Here is a 23,791-nt window from a genome sequence, read left to right as displayed (position 1 = left end):
CTATGGGGTACTTTTAATTCCCAGACATAAGGCAAGTTCAGTTTTTTGAATTTTTCCATCCTTGTTCACATCACAGTGATGAAGCAGGATCTCTCGGAATTTATCCAAATCTGTACCAGTAATGCTGGGCTATAACAATAACGAGAGAAAAAGAGATAAAAGCACACTGCGGAAAACAAAATAGTCATTTTTAGCAATAAGGCAATCTATTTATTTATTTGATTAATTTAATTTATAAGACCAGAAGTTTAGCAACATACAGTTAAAATCAATACAACACCTAAAAAAATCTAGAAAAATTAAAATAACATACAATTGAACACAACACAGGGGAACAACACATGATTGCCAAAATGAATTACACACCAGTAGGCATGACATCAGTCAATATCAGAGCCTGGCTCTGCCTCTTCCATGTTGTTGTTTTTTTCATTTCCCAGCTTAGCCTCTAACTATTCCTTCAAAGTCCAATATAACTATTCCTTCAAAGTTCAAATATAAACAAGGCCTGAGTCCCTACTTAGCTTCCTAGCCCAGCAAGGTTATATACAGTCGGTGTCATTTGCTGAGCTAATGAGAAATAATGGAGTTGTATTCCAGGGTAATAGATTTAATTTTTTAAAAAAAAAAACATGTAACATGAAACAGGCTTCTTGAATTGTGGCTCTTTCAGATGTTTTGAACCTTAACTACTATTATCCCTAACTGAGCTAGGTAATTGCTTGATCTTTGAGAGTAATGGCAGATGTAATCCAGCATAAAGGAAGTTATCAGATTGGGGAAAATTGGAAGAAATATATTCTGTGGAGCTGAAAAACATGGTTAGTACATTACCAGCAAATATTTATGTCTGGGAGGAAGGATGAGGAAGGGCAATAATTGAGGAACTATTGATAATTTGAACAAGACAAGCTGTAGCCTACGCAAACGTTGTTCATGTTACATCACAGTTTCCCATTCTTCTCTTTATTTCCCATAAAGGAGAAAATGTAAGCAGCTTATTTTGTTCAATCATTAAGCAGCTGAATGGAAACATTCACAGGTGGTCTAATTGATCTAGGACAGAGCAATTTTTAGTTAAAAAAATAATGTGCACAAAACATAAAAAACAGTGAACTTACCTTGACAAGTTCCATCATATCTTTTACAAACCCATCAACTTCTGGACCTTCAAGAGCTCCTGTCTTACTCTGGAATATAAATTTGTGGAGTAAAAAATGTTGCCATATCTATCAGCATACTTTTCTTCTCTTTCTGTCAATAATATACTCAACCTTAAAAGCTATATCCTTGTGGATATTTTGTGCCACATTAAACAATAAGAAGGATCTAATGGGAAATAAAAAGTACCAGAATTCATAAGGGAAAAAATTACTGCCTTATTCCTGTCCTCTCAGCTTTGGGAACAAGTAGACTCATAACTCTCACAAGAGCTGTGGAATATTAGAGACTAATGGGATATGAGCATCAAGCTTTTTCTATTACATGGACTAGATCAATAAGAGTTTTACACTTTCTACAAGCACATTAAATGTGTGTCATCTGCGCAAATAAAAGGAGGAAGCAAGTATGCTGTCCTCCTTAATTCTGTCGGTCTGCTTCTTATTGTACACAGTTGGCTTTGAAACCTAGAGATCTTCATCTATCCATGGAGATTCTTTGTGCAATCCCTGCCCATAAAAATGAAATGAAATATGACATAGGAAACCTTCACAGACAGAGAAGCTTTCCACTGCCTATAGTCTTCATCTGTACCCGGTTAAAGTTTATTTGTTAGAGACCAGAATTATCTACATGTGTACCTAGAAGACCTAGAGCACAGGTGTCAAACTCGCCACGTCACGTGACGTGTCGCAACATATCGTGATTTTTTTTTGATTCTGGAGCTGGGGTGGGCGTGGCCTCCTTATAATGCAACCGGCCCGTGGGCCAGCAGTTTGACACCCCTGACCTAGAGGACAAAAATTACTATGAATGGAAGATAGCCAGGATCGGCTTCTGAAGTAACTCATGATCCTTGCCAAAAAAATAAATAAAAATACTGCTGCTTTAATGATTACAAAATAGATACACACTCTTGCTTGTTGCCAAATACCTCTTTGAAAAGTTTTGACATCCCTAACAAATTTAAAAAAAATGTTATTTTGACATTTTAAGAAATGGAAGGCAGAAAATGCTTTCCACCAAGAGCAGTATTTATTTGGATAATACCCTGTTGACCCATTTGCCCAGTAAAACAGCTATAATAATCTTTACAAGTATTTTAAATATGAAAGGCATGACATGTGACATTGGTCACTATGTTGCCACAGAAAACATGGATTTGTATACACACATATTTAAAAATAATCATTATAATTTAAATAAAGCAATATCCATTTCTACAGTGTGTGAAGAATTATAACCAAGTGACTTTTAGTCTAGCTGTCTGGTACAGGTCACAATAATGTCACATGGGCAATGATTATGAAAATAAGGTGAATTATGTAATTTCAATGCAAATTACATTACTGAGCCATTTGCATAAGAACACCCACAGACACCCATGATTTGCATACCTAAGGTAAAGGTAAAGGTTCCCCCGCACATGTGTGCTAGTCGTTTCCAACTCTAGGGGCTCATCTCCGTTTCAAAGCCAAAGAGCCAGCGCTTGTCCGAGGACGTCTCTGTGGTCATGTGGCCAGCATGACTAGACGCCAAAGGCGCACGGAACACTGTTACCTTCCCACCGTAGTGGTCCCTATTTTTCTACTTGCGTTTTTATGTGTTTTCGAACTGCTAAGTTGGCAGAAGCTGGGACTAGTAACAGGCGCTCACTCTGTTATGCAGCACTCAGGATTCGACCCGCCAAACTGCCGACCTTCTGATCGACAAGCTCAGCATCCTAACCCACTGAACCACCACATCCCTTGCATACCTAAATAGGACTAATTAATGATGGACTAGTTCAAGGAGTTATTTCCCCTTCATAGATTAACTTATCTTTAAACTAGATACAGAGTGTTTGAAATGTCTTCCAATAAAGAACAACATTCATAAAACAGGCAACTATAATTTGGTGTATTGCAGGGTCAGTAATCCCAAATAGTAATAATAAAACTCTTACAACATCATAGTGTGCAAAGATTTTCTCAAAATCTCTTTTTCTTTCTTCTGCACTCGAAGCCTGAATCAAAGAACAGGAATTAATTTTGAAAAAAATAGTATATATAGAAAAAAGGAATAATCAAGTTCCCTGCAAATTACAGTACTTACATCCAGTTTAAATTGAAGGAGAAAATTTTCCTGAAGAGCTAAAATCCTGAATGAAAAGAGTTAAACCATTATTTTCTGAGACTTCATTTCCACAGAAATAGACAGTTGTGCTTGACAGAGCTCAGAAAGAGAAGAAATTTCACAGGAAATTAGCAGACATTTCTGGAAGCAGTAGTTTGTGATGTGGTGCATTGTCACCTTGCTTCCAGGAAAAGCAAGTCCTGAGGCTTCAAGCTTTTAGCACAACAGGTGTAAATACAACCAAGATTGGTTTGGGGGCAGAGTGGAGAAGTAAGCTGCTGAAGCCACTCCAAGCGAATCAGAACCATTAATATTTACCTTGCAAGGTCATTCAGATCCAGCCGGCCATCTTTATTTTTGTCAAAGAGTTTCATCTACAAAGCAAATAGTGGAAGTGAAATGAGAGCTAGGGGGGGAAAAAACCCCAAACCAATAGTATTTTACTAATCAGAATAATACATTCAAATTACTTTGATTTACAGCAGGCAGAATTACATTGTGATCCAAAGATGTTCATAAGTCCATCTTAGATTTCTCCCAGGGATATTTGGACTGTTCAAGTCATAACTTTAAAAGAATGTTTTGTGACTCTTCTTTCAGCTAGCAGTTATTGAATACATAAGCAAAATATTTACCTCTTTTCTCCCACTTTCCAACTTTTTCCTAACCACTGATGGAATGTGGTGGTTTTTTTTAGTCTAGGTTGATTCAAAACAAGGTGCTACTACCTTCAGTAGTGTTTGGTCCCTGGAAAGCATGTATAAACCTGCAGCCCAAAAGCCTCTGAGGATGAGCTAGGCTAAAAATCTGAAAAATGTAATTTTAGGATAAGATAATTTGGTCAGCCTTAACAAACTGTGAGGGACGCGGTGGCTCAGAGGGTTAGGACGCTGAGCTTGTCGATCAGAAGATCGGCAGTTTGGTGGGTCGAATCCCGAGTTCCGTGTAGCAGAGTGAGCGCCTGTTACTCGTCCCAGCTTCTGCCAACTTAGCAGTTCGAAAGCATGTAAAAATGCAAGTAGAAAAATAGGGACCACTACGGTGGGAAGGTAACAGCATTCCGTGCGCCTTTGGCATCTAGTCATGCCGGCCACATGACCACAGAGACGTCCTCGGACAAGTGCTGGCTCTTCGGCTTTGAAACGTAGATGAGCACTGGCCCCTAGAGTTGGAAACGACCAGCACGCATGTGCAGGGGAACCTTTACCTTTACCTAACAAACTGTAGGGACAAATCAAGAATTAAATGTAAGTCATAAAGGAACAATTGATGGGGGAGTGCTGAAAATTTAGGTTTTTGCATTTGACATCCTTATAAAAAGGTAAAGGTTCCCCCGCACATGTGTGCTAGTCGTTTCCGACTCTAGGGGGCGGTGCTCATCTCCATTTCAAAGCCGAAGAGCCAGCGCTTGTCCGAGGACATCTCCGTGGTCATGTGGCCGGCATGACTAGACACCAAAGGCTCACGGAACGCTGTTACCTTCCCACCGTAGTGGTCCCTATTTTTCTACTTGCATTTTTACATGGTTTCGAACTGCTAGGTTGGCAGAAGCTGGGATGAGTAACAGGCGCTCACTCTGCTACGCGGCACTCGGGATTCGACCCGCCAAACTGCCGATCATCTGATCAACAAGCTCAGCATCCTAACCCACTGAGCCACCGCGTCCCTTTAACATCCTTATGGTAAGACTTTATTATATATTGTTTGGGAGTCATGGGTAATATTATAGGCCTAAGTTGTCAACAGCATCTTGTCTCAGACATACATCCTTAGGTACTGAAACTACAATTCCAAGACATTTCTACCAGGAGGGCCAAAAGTTCTACTGGCCAACATTTCTGATGGAAGCAGTTCTAGTGCATTGGGGGAACTATTGGGGAGACGTTTGCAGGAGCAGGTCTTCTGAACTTGTCCTTGGAAACCATAGGCCAGGGCTCTCCAAACTTGGCAACTTAAAGACTTGTAAACTTCAGCATGGCTGGTTGAGGAATTCCGGGATTTGAAGTCTACAAGTCTTCAAGCTGCCAAGTTTGGAGAGCCCTGTCATAGGCCATCAGAAAAATGGTGTTTATCCATCATCTTGCTGAGCCGTCCAGAAACACTTGAGACTACCAAAAAGCTTTGCTTGTAGAAATCATATTTAATTAAGAAATTTCAGCCTCTTGGTATCAAAATCTATCAATGTAAAAAGCTTTCTCTGTGCCCTGAAGTATATTCTGATTTCACCTAAGTGTATTCTTATCATTTTCTTTCTTGCTAATTGGTTTACTTTTTGCCCCACCTTTTTTGCCCTTTTCCTGCTATTATATCACAAAACAACAAAGGGGGGAGGGGAAAGGGCAATGCTTTTTCAGAATGAAAGGAAGAAAGTGAAGGAAATAGTGAATGGAATAAACTATAATAAAAGGAGGTTGAGAAGCTGGATTTAATTTTTTATATGTGGGAAGGTGACTTGGCAACTGCACAGCTTAGCTCCAGTTCTAAAATATTCAAAACTGGGATAGTGTTTAATCTTTATTTTATTAATGCTACCATTAGGAAAGCTGGGGGAAAAAACCCATGGGAGAAAATGTGAGCGCATCCATATGTTGCATAGTACCTCATCTTTCTATCCTTTAATCTTCATGCTCGGTGGCTTAGATTAGAAGTGCCATCTCACACTCAGTACCCTGCACTCCTACAGCATACGGTTTATTTTTTCTCAGATGAGTGAGGGGTGGCAGGCTTGGCAACTTTAAGACTTGTGGACTTCAACTCCCAGCATTCCATCTGGGGAATTCTAGGAGTTGAAATCTACAGGTCTTAATGTTGCCAAGGTTGGACACTCCTAATGTAGCCAAATGGATGTTTAAGCTTTTTTTTAGAAATACTGTACAGTATATGAGAGGTATCTAGAAAGGTCCTTCTACAAAGGTGTTCCCAAGATCAAGTGAGCAGCTTCTCTCTTTATCTTTGCATCTTACAAGTTGCCAGTTTCTGCATCTTGTTATCTCTCCCTCATACCCACTCAACATGTGCCGCACAAACCCTCAATTGGAGGAGGAGTCGTGCTCTGATATAGTGAGATCTCCAACTTTCTAGCAGTTCCCATTGATGAAACATTAATGAACTTGGATTATTAATCAGAAATATCTCAACTGTTAACCACAATGAAAGGGTACAGCTGGCCTCATTTCACAAAAGATGACTAATTGAGATGCCTGACTGAACTGGGAGAGCAACTCTGTTTTCTATTGGCGCCTTCATTGATCTATTGGAATTGACATGTGATGACTTTTATACAGTAATCAGAATGGCATTGCCAAGACAGAAAACTAGGGGTCGGTGATGCCATGGCTGCTCACCAGATTCCCAAGGGCATTGCTAAATCTTCAAAATAGTAATGAGAAAACTCACTTGCTGTCCTATGAAAATGCCTAAATCATATGAGATAACGAGATATTACAAGACTTTGGCCGTCTCTAGCAAGACATTTCAGCAATCTGATATAAAATCATACCAACACTGCATGAGATAAGAGTTTTATTGTATCTTTTCTGGCACCTGGTTCATTGTCTGAGATCATCACCCAATTCCATTGTATGAATCATGATTAACTACTGCGAGGATGAACTTAGCTTCTTCTACAATTTACAATTTCTTTGCCTTTCTCTTCTTCTGGCAAGCTCAAAAGCCTTCGCTTCTCTTTTACGATACCGTATAGTTTATAGGTAATTGTTGATAAACAGTTAATTTTACTCATTACATGTGCTTTCCTCTCCCTGAGATTTATTTAGGTTTGTCAATTCTGTCATTACTGCAACATGTGGCTGAACTGAGCTGAAAGCAAAAGTCACCTCTCATACCAGTGCAATAAGAAAAACATGTAGCCTGCAGAGAGGCCAGGTTTATTTTTATTTTTATTAATCATTTATTTTAAAAAGGTAAAGGTTTCCTCTATCCAGTCATCTCTGACTCTAGGGGGCCTGCTCATCTCAGTTTCTTAGCCAAGGGAGCCAGCTTTGTCCAAAGAAGATTTTGTGGTCATGGGGCCGGCATGACTGTACGCTGAAGCCCATGGAACACTAAGCTTCCCACTGAAGTGGTACCTATTTATCTAGTTGCATTTGCAAGCTTTTGAACTGACAGGAGCTGGGGCAAGAATGGGAGCTCACCCTGTCACATGGCACTTGGGTCTCAAACTGCCAATCTTCCAGTTGACAAGTCCAGCATCTTAACTGCTAAGCCATCACGCCCTCCCTTATCATTTATATGCCATCTTTATTATTTTTATAAATAACTCAAGGTGGCAAATGTACCTAATACTCCTTCCATATTCCCTACAACAACAAGCTGGTGACATGGCTTGGGCTGAGAAATTAGCTCAAAGTTACGCAGCTAGCTTTCACGCCTAAGGCAGGACTATGCACAGTTTCCCACTTTCTAGCCTGATGCCTTAACTGCTAGCTAAGCTGTGTTTTAGCATCATGTCCGAAAGAGCACAGTTGTTTTCTAATGTACCCTTTCCTTTTCTCTGAAAACTCCTCTCAAAATTTTTTGATAGGTGTAATGTATTAAAGTACATAGGATGTGCTCTCCTACTGCACTAGAATAATTTTAAAAAGAAAAGCTAAATAGATGATGCCATGGATTATGAAGGACCCAAAGAATTTATCGTTGAAAACTATTTTTTTTTTGGAGCAGGGATCTGATAAACTAAATTACTCGTCAACTATTTGGACAAATGTGGGAAACGTTCTCATCATCCAAGTAGCTGAGAATTAATCTATAGCACTTTCTTTAAATTGCACATGGGTAAAAGGTGCCCCTATATCTGATGGCAGCATATTGCCATTGGAAATGAAAGCCCATTGCTGACAGCTGGATAGATATTATCATGACTTGCTATTTTAGCCAATGAATAATAATCTGAATGATTAGTTTGGCAGGGTAGGTGGTGTGATTTGCAGATGAATATCCTAGTAATGAGCTTTCCTTGCACATGGCATAGACAAAATGTAGCTTTGTGAATTGTAGAATGCTACCAGGTCATACCATAGAGTTAGCAACGACTTGGCCATCAAATATATCTGGACGGCTTGTAAGGCTGGATGCTCAAATTAATGTAGACAGGATTTATAGAGAGACAATAGAGAGCCATATTAGAAAAATCAGCAATGATACAATTCTACCTGGATGGTGAGAATCTTCATCAACATCAGCAAGGACGAACTTCTACAAATTAAGTTTCCTTTTTTTTAGGGAGATATATTAATTAATGTGATCAGACTCTCTTTGATTGCCATTACACAAGTTACATTGACTTTGGGGGAAAGACATATTTTGGCAAATCATCAGCCAATTAGCACCCTCAAAATACTCTCAACTCGCACCCACTCAATATGGACAATGTACATGGTTAGCTAGCCACAAATAAAAAGAGGATTTGCACAGTCTTGCATTATGCTTAGAGGACATGATGCCCCCACGGTGAGTGCTGGGTGATAGACTTGCAGCATGTTAACTTGGTCCTTTTAGTTCACTGGCTAAACTTTTCCTGATCACTCCTAGGATGATGGCACTATGGCTTTGTTCATCATCCTTTGATCCCACGGACATGTAAAGGTTTGCTAAGGAATGCCCCCTAGTGGCTGGGGGAACACTATTGCTGGATCTCCAAGGGGCCCACTACTAAAAAGACTATCCTTTGAATGGTCACCAAATGTATTTTAATGAAACATGAGAAGAAAAGTCTCCTCCAATGATCTTAGCAAAGGACTGGATTATCTATGTGTTTGAATGCTGCTGTGTATGGCCTTTAGGTCTGAAAAGTTTGCCTGCCCAGTTTAAAATTGGCCATTTAATCAATTGTTATTTACAGGTTTATTCTGTTTCTGGAAGTGAAATGTAATAAACAATACTCAAGACTTCTCCTCTCTGTGTGCTAATAATCCTAGTCCTTAATCCACTAAACTTTTTATGTATATAATATTTAAAATGAGTTCAACATAACTGAGGTAAAATATCTCAAAAATTGCTAGATGCGTGGAAAGAAAACATAATGAAGGAGAGAAAAAAAACCCTAGGACTAAACAAATTTACTTTGGGGTAAGTGTTCCTGAGTGAGCTTTTTTACAAAATAGGTTATAAGAAATATTGAAATGGAAAAGGCTTACATGCTTAGGCCATTTAAATGGTAATCTATATGCACTTAACTTGAATATAAAATCATTGAAATTAGTGGCTTTTAAGGCTAAGTAGATATATCGTTCTGTTAGCGCTATAAACACCAAACCAGCAATTTAAACTGAGCATGGAAATAAACTGGCAGCCAATAAAGACGAAATAATAACAATAACATTGGACTAATGTGGTTGCAGAGTCAGCCTGAATTAATATCCTGCATCTGAAAATTTACTTTTGGTTGCTGACATTCTGCAAGGAACTCGCCCTTGACACTTTCAAGCTGTTGCCACAGCCCCAAAACCCGAAAGAATGTTTTTGATTTAGAACAAGAATATGAGCATCCCTCCTCAACATCTTAGCAAGCTTTCTGCCTCCTTAAAGCAGGACTTCCCAAGCTTTTTCCTTCCTTACCCAAAACCAGGGCTTTTTTTCTCATAGAACGCTCAGAACGGAGTTCCGGCACCTTTTTTGGATGGAACCTTGTAGGTTAGGCAAGGCAGGTTGTATGACATGTGTGAGTTCCGGCACCTTTTTCTTTTACAAAAAAAGCACTGCCCAAAACCACTGATATAGAGTTGCAGAATTGGAAGGTTCTTGGGAGGTCATCTAGTTCAACCCCCTTCTCAGAGGTCTCCTTACTTCATTTTCTCTTTGCTTTTGCTCTACCATTTCCATTTTCCCCCCTTTGCATTATATTTCTGAAGGTAGAAGATTGCTGTTTGAAATGATCCTTAAACCCTGTATGTATAGTATTCTTTTACATCTTTTGCTACACACATCCAAATAGTGTGAAAATCTTCAGGCTACTTCAGAGATTTAGGAATTAGTATAATACTAAGAAATTTCAGTTTACCATGGTATCAGTATATTCTTGCAGTTTTGCCTTGGAAACGTTTTTCCCATGCTGCCGAAACAGATCTTGCAGAAAGTCCTGAGTTCAGGAAAGAGAGCAGAAGTTATGCTTCAGCTTCATCCTAGAACAATATGGATGACTCAAGAGCTTGATTCCTATAAGTCTCAAGCATGATTTATGGATGGCCAACTTCGTTTTGGCTTCCAGAGGTATTTCTGTCTCTGTAGTTGAAAATAGGCACAACAGGTTTCCACTATTTTAAAGAGAAAATAGCTCCTCTAAAAAGGGGAAAGAAATAATAAATTAACCCGCAAATATTGCCACAAAGGGAAAGTCTTGTCTATATGCACATTGTGGGCCTATTCATTTTGGGTCTTATTCCCATCCACAATTGTCACTCCCCCAAGGAAATTTAATTGCAGCTTCTAGACACCCTTGGGAAAGGTGGTTTACCTGGAACTGTGCTTAGTACAGGTAATGCGCAAAGGTAATCAAAGAATAACTAATAACAAAAGCAGCATCTGGCTAAAGTTCCAGCAAGCCCAGAACTTACTTGGAGTTCACCAGCTGAAATAAACCCACTGCTGTCAGCATCATAATGACGCCAAATCTGTAGAAAAGAAAAAAAAAAGTGTGATATTTTACAAGACACGTTCTTGAATTAACACCCTAACCTCACTGATAAATCCTTTGGTAGATTTCTCTCAGGACCGTTACAATGCTACTGGTTCAGAATACAGAAGCCCGAGGAAGTAGTTGTACCACTAAAAAACAAAATAAGTAACATCGAACATGTCCTGTTAAACTGGTTCATTAGATGAGTTTCATGGAACTGTCTATATTGCTTAGTCGCCAAATCACAATAAAGAATATGAGAAAGAAGGTTAGATATTCAGGTAGTCCTCAACTGACCACAATTGAGCCCAAGATTTCTGTTGCTAAGTGAGACAGTTGTTAAGTGGGTTTTGCCTCATTTTATGCCCTTGCCTGCCACAGTTGTTAAGTGAATCACTGCAATTGTTAAGTCAGTAACACGGTTGTTAAATGAATCAGGCTTGCCCATTGACTTTGCTTGTCAGAAAGTTGCAAAAGGGGAATCACACAATCCTCGGGACACTGCAACTGTCATAAATATGAGTCAGTTGCCAAGCATCTGAATTTTGATCATGTGACCATGGGGATGCTGCGATGGTCGTAAATGTGAAAAACAATCGTAAGTCACTTTTTTTCAAGGCCGTTGTAACTTTGAGCGGTCACTAAATGAACTGCTATAAGTTGAGGACTACCTATACTACCATATCACGCCTTTCTTCTCATAATGGTTTGGAAAGGAAATATTTCATGCACGCTATTTGTTAGATCAGGGAGGGTCCTATAGCCAAGGAATGTGACAAATCCCTTCTTGGGAAGCCCATTGTTCAGGACTCGGCATAATGGAGCAAATGAGGGGTCTCTGTTGTTGAAGAGAGATGGTTGCAGTTTCTCTGTGTGTCATTCTCTTATTATGGCTTCCCTCAGATTTCATTGTCAACAGACACTTCTGTTCTTCGGGATGGATGGGATTGCAAGAGGCTTTGTCTGGGAGCAGGGAGGGTCAATTTTGGCCTAATAGGATTAGGCAAAGAAATAAACTGGGTTTGATCCTGGTCACATCTCAAATACAGGGAAGAAAAGGGTGCAGCCTCCATTTTGTTTACGACATTTACTTTGTCCACGACATACCCTACACACTATCCCATTTTATTACAGTTCTCACTTGTTTGTGTTACTGTGCACACTTGTACCTGCAGACATGTAATCTCACACAGGCACACATATGGCTTATTTCAGCAGTGACAAGACAAAATTGATGTTCATTCTTGAAAGATCAAGAGATATAGGACTCTGCAAACTGGTTGGAATATTCCCTGCTCAACCTGTGTATAACTGGGGTTTTTGTCCGCCTGAAAAGAGGTCAGATTATAGACAGGCTAGTTCAGTCTGGACGTGTGGTTTCCATGACTGCTCATCCAGGCCAGGTTATTGCTGTGCAAACAACATAGCTTATCTCAAACTGCATTTTGAGGCTGAAACTGATAAACCATAAAATCAGTTCTAACCAGGTGTTTACGACATTTACTTTGTCCACGACATACCCTACACACTATCCCATTTTATTACAGTTCTCACTTGTTTGTGTTACTGTGCACACTTGTACCTGCAGACATGTAATCTCACACAGGCACACATATGGCTTATTTCAGCAGTGACAAGACAAAATTGATGTTCATTCTTGAAAGATCAAGAGATATAGGACTCTGCAAACTGGTTGGAATATTCCCTGCTCAACCTGTGTATAACTGGGGTTTTTGTCCGCCTGAAAAGAGGTCAGATTATAGACAGGCTAGTTCAGTCTGGACGTGTGGTTTCCATGACTGCTCATCCAGGCCAGGTTATTGCTGTGCAAACAACATAGCTTATCTCAAACTGCATTTTGAGGCTGAAACTGATAAACCATAAAATCAGTTCTAACCAGGTGTAGAATTATCTTCATCGGATAAGAAATTATAATAATTTCTGAGCTACTAGGACAGTCTACACATCCCAGGAGTCATACAAAAGCTGGTTAAGTTGTGCATCTTCTTGGTGATGTGTTAAAAGCTGTTGAGTCTTTCTCAGTTTATTGACCAAAAACTTGTTTACTAGCTTTTTTTTTATGTAAGAGTCTATGGCTCACAGGGCAAACGTGTTGCTAAGATGTATTTCATAAGAGAAATCTGACCATAAAACTACATGGAAAAACCGGGGACATGGTACAGCTTTTATTTCTTCCTATGTGAAGTAAACCTGAGTTATCCATTAAACCTTCTGACATCTGTAGCTTGTTAAGCCAAAGGCTGACATGTTCACAGTTCAAAACACACAGTCCTTGTGTGGTTGTATTTGCTTCAAAGAAAGATAAGGCAGTAACTTATGAAATGAATAAGCAGCTGCAGAAAGGAGTAGGTTAGGTTATATTATCATTGTATAATTACATGTGTCAAGAAGCGTATGTTGTCACTTTCACAGCAAACCACACACAAACAAGAGATTATGTATTACAGAACACAAAAAGAGCTGGGTCTAGGGTTCCAGATGCATCTCAAGGAAATTTTGTAGAAGAAAAGATGCTAATATTCCATGCCCACATATGATTTACCTCCCTGCTTTTCAATAACACTAAGCAGGTAGTTCCTCTACTTACAACGACAATTGAGCCCAAAATTTCTGTTGTTAAGTGAGACATTTGTTAAGTGAGTTTTGCCCCATTTTATGACCTTTTTTGCCACAGTTGTTCAAGTGAATCACTGCAGTTGATGTTATTATCCAGTTGTTAAGCGAATCTGGCTTCCCCATTGACTTTGCTTGTCAGAAGGTCGCAAAAGGGGATCACTTGACCTTGGGACTCAGCAGTGATCCTAAGTATGAACCAGTTGCCAAGCATCTGAATTTTGATCACATTTTGATCATGGGGATTCTACAAAGATTGCAACTGTGAAAAATGGTCACGGGTCATTTTTTTCAGTGCCGTTGTAACTTTGAACAGTCACGAAATGAACTGTGGTAAATCAAGGACTGATAAATTTGTTCCTGATAAATTTACTTTTTAGTACCAAAAAAAAAAGAGGTTTAGCTCCTCTCATCTCAGAAATACACTGCACTTTAAAAGCCCAATCCTCCAGGACTTACTTTATTTGAGGCAGTGGAATGAGTGAAATAAAAATCGACGACAGATGTGACTTCAAAAACAGAACATGCAGCAAGAACTCTTACCCACCCGCATGAACTCCACGCTGTTATTCAAAGGAGTTTCTCTTTGGAAAAGGAGCAGAAAGTTGTCCTCCTCAGTCAGAATCATATTTGCAAGCTAAAATAACATAAATTATTATTATTGTTTAATAATCAAAGTCCTCAACCTATACCAGGGTCAAAAAAAAGGTTGAGAGGGCTTCCCCTGCCCTTTTGAATATGTCTCACACTTGTGGCACATGTGAAAAAAGAAATGGGCCTTCAATCATGCAAACATCATCTTGATTTTTTTAACCTTTTTTTTATTTTCCCACCCCTACCCCCATCTACACAATGCCCCTGGCCTGTATGTTTATATGGACTCAGGGCTGCTTGAGTTTGGTCAAAAATCAAGATGACAGCCACAATGAGGAGTTCAAAGCTCTATCTGTTTTTTTTAATTGGTATCATATGAGTGTCACACGTAAAATGTGGGCAGACTTCATATCACTGTGACTGCCATCTTAACTTTTTTTATCATATCTTATGAGCACTCCTGCTAGGATTATTTCCAAAAATAGGAATCAGGCATAGCTGAAATAAGAAAACAGCAGCAACATCTAAGATACAATAAATTCCTTGTATTAAAACTGGCACTTGGGTGTGTTCAATTCTCTATGCTACCTTTTCTAAAGTCCCAAAAGAATAAAAGAGGGAGATACCTCTTGTATTTGTAAGCGTCCATCATCAGTCACATTGTAGGTTGACATTAATTGTTTTTTCACCCTCTCAAGCTGTTCTTCTGTAAGAGTGTTCTGTCACAAAAAAACAAACCTAATGGGCTATAGGTGAAAGGACTATGGCTACAGTTGTTATTCTGATATAACATTATACAACATTCATACAATATTGTGGCCTTTTTATGTTTCTTTAAGATCACCCATGGAAGAGTTCCAATTGGTATTCTCTACTGAGAGAAAAAGGGTTACAGCAACTTTAAAAGTCTAAAAATAAATTTAATCTACTCTTCTAGGAAAGATTAAATATACTTGCTATCTTGTCTTGTAGGCATTTATAAATGGAGGAGCAGCACACAACCATATATCCACATATGTAGTACAGAATAAGAAGTTGTAGAGAATCACAGCCTCTGCAATTATGGGTATTCCTCGACTTACGACCACAATTGATCCCAAAATTTCCGCTGCTAAGCAAGACAATTGTTAAGTGAGTTTTGCCTCATTTTATGACCTTTCTGGCCACCGTTAAGTGAATCACTGCAGTGGTTAAGTTGGCAACACGGTTGTTAAATGAATCTGGCTTCCCCATTGACTTTGCTTGTTGGAAGGTCACAAAATGTGATCATATGATACTGCAACCATCATAAATACATGCCAGTTGCCAAACATCCAAATTTTGATCATGTGACCACGGGGATGCTGCAACAGTCGTAAGTGTGAAAAACAGTCCTAAGTTACTGTTTCAATGCCACTGAAACTTTGAACAGTTAGAAAATGAATGGTTATGTCAAGGTTTACCTGCAGTCTAAATCCTTTCCATTTTTTCACATACTAACCCCCCCCAAGGTATTCCGTATTGCACATTTTTTAGTGTTCAGAATTAATAATTAGACTTCCAAGACTTTGATTGTATTTTATTGATAAACAGATTAAAGTTATACTCAGTAAGAATCTGAAATCCCAACACCCACAAACGGTGTTTGCATTTTGTCTCCAAAGCAACTATGGTATTACTGTTAAGGTCAAACAGTGTGCCTGCAGACATCTGAGTAAATTTAAATATTACTGGAATGTTTGGAAAATAATTATATTTGATGCCCCACATGTGAATTCTTGGACGTTTCTGAGAGCTTTATAAAGTTTATGTGAGAATTATATAAAGCAGTAGATACTTAATTGAAAAGATTGGCTGCATAAGGACACAGTACTGTAATTAATACTGATTTTGCTTGGCAGGGCCCACCTTTGAAATTAAACCAGATCAAAAAATAAAAATAAGTTTATTATTTTCCTATTTTACAGTTACCAGAGGCTTGTGGGAGAAGCTAGTTATATTTCAGGATGAAGGCTATGCATAGAAAATTCCAGTTCATTCAAATCTAGAAGGCTAATATTGCCTTAAATATGTAGAAATCAGTGAAGGTAAGTAAATACATCACTCATGTTGGGCTGTTTAAGTGAGAGATCCTTTTATGTAGTTGAACTCAAAAACATTCTCCCTTTTTGGAGAACCATAAAAAATGTCACATAATGCAGCAGTCCCCAACCTTTATGGCTTGGTAGCCTGGCAGGGCTACCAAGTTGAGCTGTGTTTGTGTGCTCTGGCCCGCTTCTTGCACAAGTCAAGCTGTGCACATGTGTGCACAGGCCAGCAGCTTGCATGACCCGGTTCCGAACTGGCCATGGCCCAGTAGTGAGCCACAGTCCGGAGATTGGGGACCCCTTCTGTAGTGAACTGAAATAGCAATGAGTTATAGTGTAGTATTATCTACCACTATACCACGGAGTCACTGGCTGGCACATTAAAAGTCTTTTTCTTATTTTGCAGTCAGTTTTCTTCAGGCTGGAGGAGAGGGGGTTGTCACTGAGGATTCTGCTCTTCAGTGATCGTAGTCTTGCCATCAGAAAATGACAGCTTCCTGTCCTCAACTTGAAGATATTTGATTGCAAAATCAGGTGAACTTCATCCTAGGCGGAATTTTTTGGAGCAACTTTAAAAGTGTATGAATTAAAGTCATGCAAAAAGCACAAGGAGGCCATATGGCTCCACATTCTAAGACATATTTTTATAGCTCCTCCTTCATTTCATAGAACCATTGAATGTAAGGATTGGAAGGGACCTTGGAGATTGGTGGTATCCACAGCAAACCATGATGATGCCAAAAATAATACCATGACTTAAATGCCACAGCTACAAACCTGCTTCCCAACAGCTGGCACAAGTCACAGCATTTGTGTGATGCCATTGAACACATGTCGTCATTTGCCCATGAGCCCTCCACTGGAGACCCATGGACCCGTTTACTTTGATGCTTTGATGCCAAGTGCATTGGATAACAATAGTTGAGAATTGTTGATTAATAGAATATCCTGGATGACAAAAGGGTAACAGAAATGAAATAAGCCAATCCAAACATGTGATACATGGCCTTTAAATTATTCAAGAGAACATCAAAACTGGAGTATTATCTATTGCTGAAACTTGTCTATGCTCCAAGAGATATGGAAACAAGATTTTGAAAACCCCAATATTGCCAGATATTTTTTATCTCAAATGAAGGATCTTACAGAAAGTACAACAAAGAATTAGGTTGATTTCCATGGCTGATTTTTAAAAATATCACCTATGATTATAATTTAAACTTCCAACTTGACTTTCCAAATGGAAACTATAAAAGAAGTTCAAGATCATTTAAGGCTTTGAAAATTATACTATAAAAGGGATAACAGAATAGAACATATTCAGCTGAACTCAATCAGCTTCCTTTTTTTATAAAATTGCTAAGCAATTAATAGCTCATATATTTTAACTCCAAAGTATATAGCCAACTAAGAATTTACCCTTTTATGTGTGTGCATGTATGTGTTGGTTTATCTAATTTGAAGCAAATATTAATTCTTTACTTAAAACACAATTTATCAACAAGTTAGCAATGTTACTGTTTGCAAGCAATATTGTTAAACCATATTATTATATCTAGCTAATTCTAATTACAAAATTAGATTTCTAATAACATTAGTCAAGAACCAGTTTGTTGTAGTGCTTAAGGCACCACACTAGAAACTAGGAGTTTGTGAGTTCTAGTACTGCTATTCTTTAGGCCAGGGTGTCAAACTCGCAATGTCACGTGACGTGTCGCGATATATCATGACTTTTTTCCATTGCCAGCAATGGGATGGGCGCAGTTTCGCCATGACGCATCTGGCCCATGGGCCGGCAGTTTGACACCCCTGCTTTAGGCAATTTTCTTTACTTAAACTTTCTGTTGTGTATGTTGTGTGATATTCTTGAGGAATCCTATTTCTCTCTCTTTTAACTCCGCCAATAAGTTGTCCATAGTATGGGCAACAGATTTTTTTCTCTCGAATATGATACCTTCATATTTTTCTATATTAGTGTTAAAATTGTTTATATTAATATAAAATGCATTGTGTTTTTCATTAATCTATATGTTCAGAGTTCAAAAGCTCAAAAGTTCCATATTGGTAGATATTGCACAAGGTGCACTTAATTAGCTGACAGTTGATGAAGAAAGTTGGATGAAGCCAGTCTATGTGTTTTGTATGAAGTCTGAATAATGGGTGAGCCTCTTAGTGAGGCTGTGCAAAATATTTGTTCAGTTAACCCACTATTCTCATTTCAAAACAAATAGCTAGGTTTTCTTTTAAAATACATGGAAACAGTAACTAGGAAAAGCTGAGTCCAGCTATCAAGTTTTCAAAATGGAAGATTGGCAATTTTAATGGAGGGGCAGCCCTCAACAACCCTGAAGGAAATATAATGAAATTTTGCTAAATGTAGATAAAAAACCACAAGAAGAAACTTTCTGAATGTCTTGGTTGTGAATAGTCCATTTCTTCTCTGGACCCAGATTTCAAAATTAACTCCTAGATTGCTTAGTGCATCTTGCCAGTTAAAAACCACCCCCAATTCCCCATTTTGTCTTCCGACATCCAATTGTTTCTTTTCCCATTTTGCACGCTAGACAAATTCTGTCATTCTATTGTTTTCCCAGCTGGAGTTGCTTTTCTTACACAAAATGAGAACAGATTAGAGTAGTGAAATGGGAAAAATACCAACAAGTAGAGACTCCATTGGTCATTAGGGAAAAATAACAACAGGGAAAAGTTAAAAATAATAATTATGAAAATGTTAGCTATTCAAACAGAGATAACTTTCAGTGTACTCATTAGTATTTATTTGCTTGCTTGATGCCCTTTAAATTTCCAAAGCACAGAAATAGAAGCTAATTATTCTTTCTCACAATAACCCTGGTAAGCATGTTTGCATCACTTTGATATTTCCAAAATAGTCTACAAAATAGTCCTAGATTGAATAGCTAGATCATTGTAAAGAAGAGGGGAGATCTCCCACTCTCCACTTATAGGATTATAGCCATTGGTAATGTCTATTACAGTTAACAATATTGAAAATGTGCATAAATGTGACTGGCCCACCAAACAGATATGGCAGAGGAAGCATATATCCCAAGCTGATAGACTGACTGGCACAGATAGGTCAAGATCAGGTGTGGTGAAATTTACTTAATCCTTCCTGTATAAATGATTTTGTCCTATAGATGTTCTTTCAGCCTGTCCATTTATCTAATTAGTAAGGTTGGTCACAAAGTTAATCAGATATTTAGTATGGATTTGGCCAGTGGTGGAATTCACCTGGTTCGCACCACTTCGGCAGAACTGGTAGCTATTTTTTTTTTTTTTGCCCAGGCCCAGAATGGACTTCCGGAAGCAGCATCCACACAGAGAACTGGTTGTTCACATATTTGAATCCCACCACTGGATTTGGCTTTTCTATCCACCGATACCAATCAACATGAAATCATAATTGCCAGTTATTTAGCTGCTATTGGCCTTCATTCACACCAAGTTCTTATTTAGTTATATTTATTTAATTGGCTGGGAAGATGTCTTCATTTGTAAGACAGAACTGGTTGGGACAAGAAAATGTTATTAAAATTGATTTATTTTGCCCCTAGAAGCCTCCCCTTTGTTTAGTCTTCGCAATTAATATTAGTAGAAAGTTCAGAATTGGTAATCCTAATTTTTCTATCCTAAATAACTCTCAAAAGAAAAAGCCAAAGGAAAATATTAGAGACACTATTGGAGCCATAATATCATGTCCAGGATCTTGGTAAAAATTCTTCGACTGAAAGCATCTTCAGGAAGATTTGGGAATTGAACTTAATGAATTAAATTGGAAAATTTAATTGGAAATATCACTGAAGTGGCCCTAAAAAGTATTCTCTCCAGGCTTGTTTACATTCCATGTTTGAAGCTGACTCAACCTAGCTCAAGCCTCAAGTAGGCCAATTAACCTTGTGATTTGGTGCCAGTTTACTTAAGAAACCAAGGGCTACTACGATTACATCAGAAGTGGTTGTTTTACCACCACCCTACTACTTTTGCAATGGGCTTATTTCCTTTCTGATTTGCCTTAACTCACAGTGGCTCAATAGGGTTAAAATGTGGTGCATTGTGCCTATTTCACCTGCCCCATGTGCCTACAGGTTGAGTAAGGTGGAATAGCAGTGGTAATAAAAACAGGGGGGAAAGCAATTAGAAGGTTCCATTTTGCAGCTGCTATGGTCTCCCATCTGGACTAAAGAAAAAACTAATTTCAAGTGAGCTCTTTTTTAATTTGATTTATAAATTTAACTAAATAAATTTGATAAATAAAGCTGCTTTGTCTGGATTTGGACGACATGAAAAGCTCTGGATGAGATATATAAAGTAAATCCCCCCTTAGATACAAAGTTGGATAAGATGCTCCACTTAACCATATTGTGCCCAAGGTTCTGGGTTAATATGACCAGCTAGATCTCTGATTGCCTGTTTCACAAATGCGGCTTCTATAGGAAATAATTGTATTGTGGAAGGTTGTCTTGTCCATTTCAGAAAATCAGTTCCCAGAAATCTAAACCTTTCATTTCCTTTCTTAAGAAGGCCAGGATTTTAATTTTTAGAAGGTAGGCATAACATAACTTTTCCCAGCATAACTACTTAGTATTAATTCTCTTCATAATGCAATTGGTAAATGAGAAAGAAATGTTGTAGTCTCCTTTCACCTGTTAATTTCTTTTTCTCTCTTCTCAAAATTCTAACAAACCAGGATCCTGCAATTGCAATAAGATTACCAGAAACCTTAAGGCATTGAAAAATAGAAGCTTGGTCATTCTGGCTCCTTCATGACTGAGGAAATAAATGATACTATAATTGTGATACTATAATTCCATTTAGTCAAATGGAAAATTGTTCTTTCTACAAACTTTCATTTCATGCAAAGCTTAGTAAACATGCTCGGCTAAAATGGCCAGTTTTCATGTAGATCTCACCTCTGAAAACAGAGAGGTCAAAAATAAAATTGGATATATACTTGCAGAGAGGGCAACAGACACTAACCTACTGTTCATCTATTTAGAAATGTGTCCTCACTTTTAAAGAAAAAAATAAAATTCAGCCACTGATTGAACTACATCAGTTAATATTTATCCCTCTATAGCCTTCCTTTATTTTTTGGTATTACATGGAAATACAAAGTTATCATTAAATTAAAGTGTTACCAATTTAGAATAACTGATCACACACATAGGCTTACACCAGCCTTCTAATAAATGGTTCAGAGTTTAACAGCTGGGAACCTTTTTTATTTTATTTTTTATTTTAGGCAACCCTGAGGAAGGTCCTTAGTACAACCTATTTCTGTACCTGGTAATCTCAGTTTACATATTTGCAAATTATTCTTATATTCCATATAAAGTGGAGCCTTAGTTCAGGCATGATTTAAACACATTCACACACCCCAAATTTAGCTTTCCCTCATTTCTGCTTTTCAACAAGTTGCCTGGTTAGCAATGGTTAGAAATTGGAAAGTCTGTTCACTATTGTGTAAATAAATAAGTACACAGTTAATATAATAAAAGTATTGCCTATGCCTTTTATAATTTTTTTAAATTAAAATTATACATTTTCAAGGACAGGCAAAATAAACCATAGAGGGAGGCTGTGTATCTCTTTTTGTACTCTGAACAGGAAGCAATCAAAACTAAAATAAAAGGACAATTCACTTGTTGAAATAAAATAACCATGCAGTACTTTATTTACAGATCTTTGCATCCAAGTATAAATCCAAAGAAATCCCATATTAATTATTTTGGAACCCAGAATACAACATCTGCAAAACTAATGTTACTACAGATTCTATAGGCCTCAGAACACCTGCTTTACAACCTCCTTCATCCGCTCCATGGATACACAAGCCTCTTGGCTCATCCTCATTAATCAAACTAAACAGGTGGTACAGTTTCCTGAAAAAGACAGGTGTGCCTTATGCCTGAAATATGACCACTGAGTTGGCGGCAAATGTGGAGAGTCAACACCGAGCCATCAATAATGACACTGTTTGAAAGGAACTGAAGTAGACTCTGAGGTAGCAAATGATTTTTAGCAGTAGGAATTACCAGTAGGAGGTACATGTAAGGACCAAATAACCTCATCATGATCAAGCAATAGTATATAGAACAATCAAGGCTCTGCACAGAGAGTCTTAAAAAGTCAGCCTGCCATTTCAGTGGAGGATGGGTGGAGAAAAGAATTCAGCCTCTCCTCCCAACTGCTCATGGTAAACAACTGAGTTCCAGAACAGATGTTCAGCTCTGCTGTATTTAATCCAGCCAGGAATAGGTTGGACAAGCTTTCGTTCGTGTCATCCTTACATGCAGATAAGATGATGGAGTACTTACTTTACTGCCCAGGATCTCAAGCAGATGAAAGAAAAAGTTATCAAGCTCTTTTCCTTCTATGTAGCCATTGTCTAAAAATAAAAATAAAATAAAATAAGCTATATTACTGAGTATGCAATATTAGTGTATGGATCCCCAGCCCAATGCTTTACATCACCAATTCCTATTTCATAAATTGATCAAATCTATATTTCAAAGTTGCTTGAGATGCTCTAGAAGCCCTGGATTTGTTCCTTTCTGTTGCTAAAGCCTTTCCCCCCCTACATATGCAATTAATGTATGACTTATTTACTTTGTTCAAATGAATTGAATTGGATACTTTATTTGGCCAACTGTGATTCGACACCCAAAGAATTTGACTCTGGTAACAAAGCACTCAGTGTACATGCAAAGCCACAGAGAGAATAATAACAACACCAATAAAAGGGGCAAGTAAATAAGAAGGATAAATAATACTACAACCACGCCGTGTGGGTTAATACACATAGACATTAGTCAAAACTGCAAGAGTTAGGTGTTCTGCAAAGTCATGGCACGAGGGTGACAAATCTCCCTGTGAGTAATGAGTCATTAAATACTACTCAGGTGTAAACAAACCAACCGGTCGTCCATTAATTGTCTCAACCAGTGACAAAAACGTTCGCAGCTTGACAGGGCATCTTGTATCCGAGAGTGAAGCACGTCGGTTACAAAGTTCAGGACAAGGGGGAAACACCACCACCCCTCCCCAAGAGCGTGGATTTCAATCAAACGTAGGGCCCGTTTGAGGGGGGGCCTACAGAAGAGCGAAACAGGCATATCCCAAAGAAGTTTTTGCCCGAGGACCCTCCGCGCCCTCGCTCCATCATCTGCCCCCGCCTCTTACTCACCGTCAGCGTCGAAGCGCTGCCAGAAGCTCTGGAAACTTGCAATGTCCAAGCGGGGCAGGAGGTCGCTGTCCATGGTGCTTACGACGGCCAAACTTTGGGGCGCCGGCCTTTGAACCGACCCGCGGCGGCGACTGGAAGAGGAAAGCGAGTGTGGAGCCGCGGACCCGCCCAGCGCTCCCAAGTTCCCACCTGCTGCCTCGAGAGGCGGTCAGAGCGACCTCAAAGAGGAGGGGGAATTAAACGAAACTGCACGGATCGTTGTTTCCGAAGTGATTAATTGGTAGGGGTGACAGACAACTGCACTCTTAACAGAAAGCAAGAGAACCGAAATGGTGCTTTAAATTAAGTTGTCCTCTCCTTACTTGCGAGGGCTTCAGAGCA

At 38.7% G+C, this 23,791-nt stretch overlaps 1 protein-coding gene across 1 annotated transcript; it reads right to left on the bottom strand.

The window, feature by feature from the left end:
- On the bottom strand, positions 1-23,483 carry SCGN (secretagogin, EF-hand calcium binding protein; the record flags this gene model as incomplete). The annotated part of the gene is made up of 11 exons (XM_081324823.1): positions 1-129; positions 1,122-1,190; positions 3,107-3,166; positions 3,256-3,301; positions 3,595-3,650; positions 10,295-10,372; positions 10,848-10,904; positions 14,091-14,180; positions 14,764-14,856; positions 22,542-22,612; positions 23,411-23,483. 11 exons carry the CDS (start codon positions 23,481-23,483, stop codon positions 1-3), a joined length of 822 nt encoding a protein of 273 aa, XP_081180949.1.
- Positions 23,484-23,791: the final 308 nt, after the last annotated feature.

Source organism: Vipera berus (genome assembly GCF_964194415.1).
Source record: "Vipera berus genome assembly, chromosome: 3".
Classification (NCBI taxonomy): Eukaryota; Metazoa; Chordata; class Lepidosauria; order Squamata; family Viperidae; genus Vipera; species Vipera berus.
The sequence above is the reverse complement of the archived record's forward strand: the minus strand, read 5'-3'. Positions and strand labels throughout refer to the sequence as shown.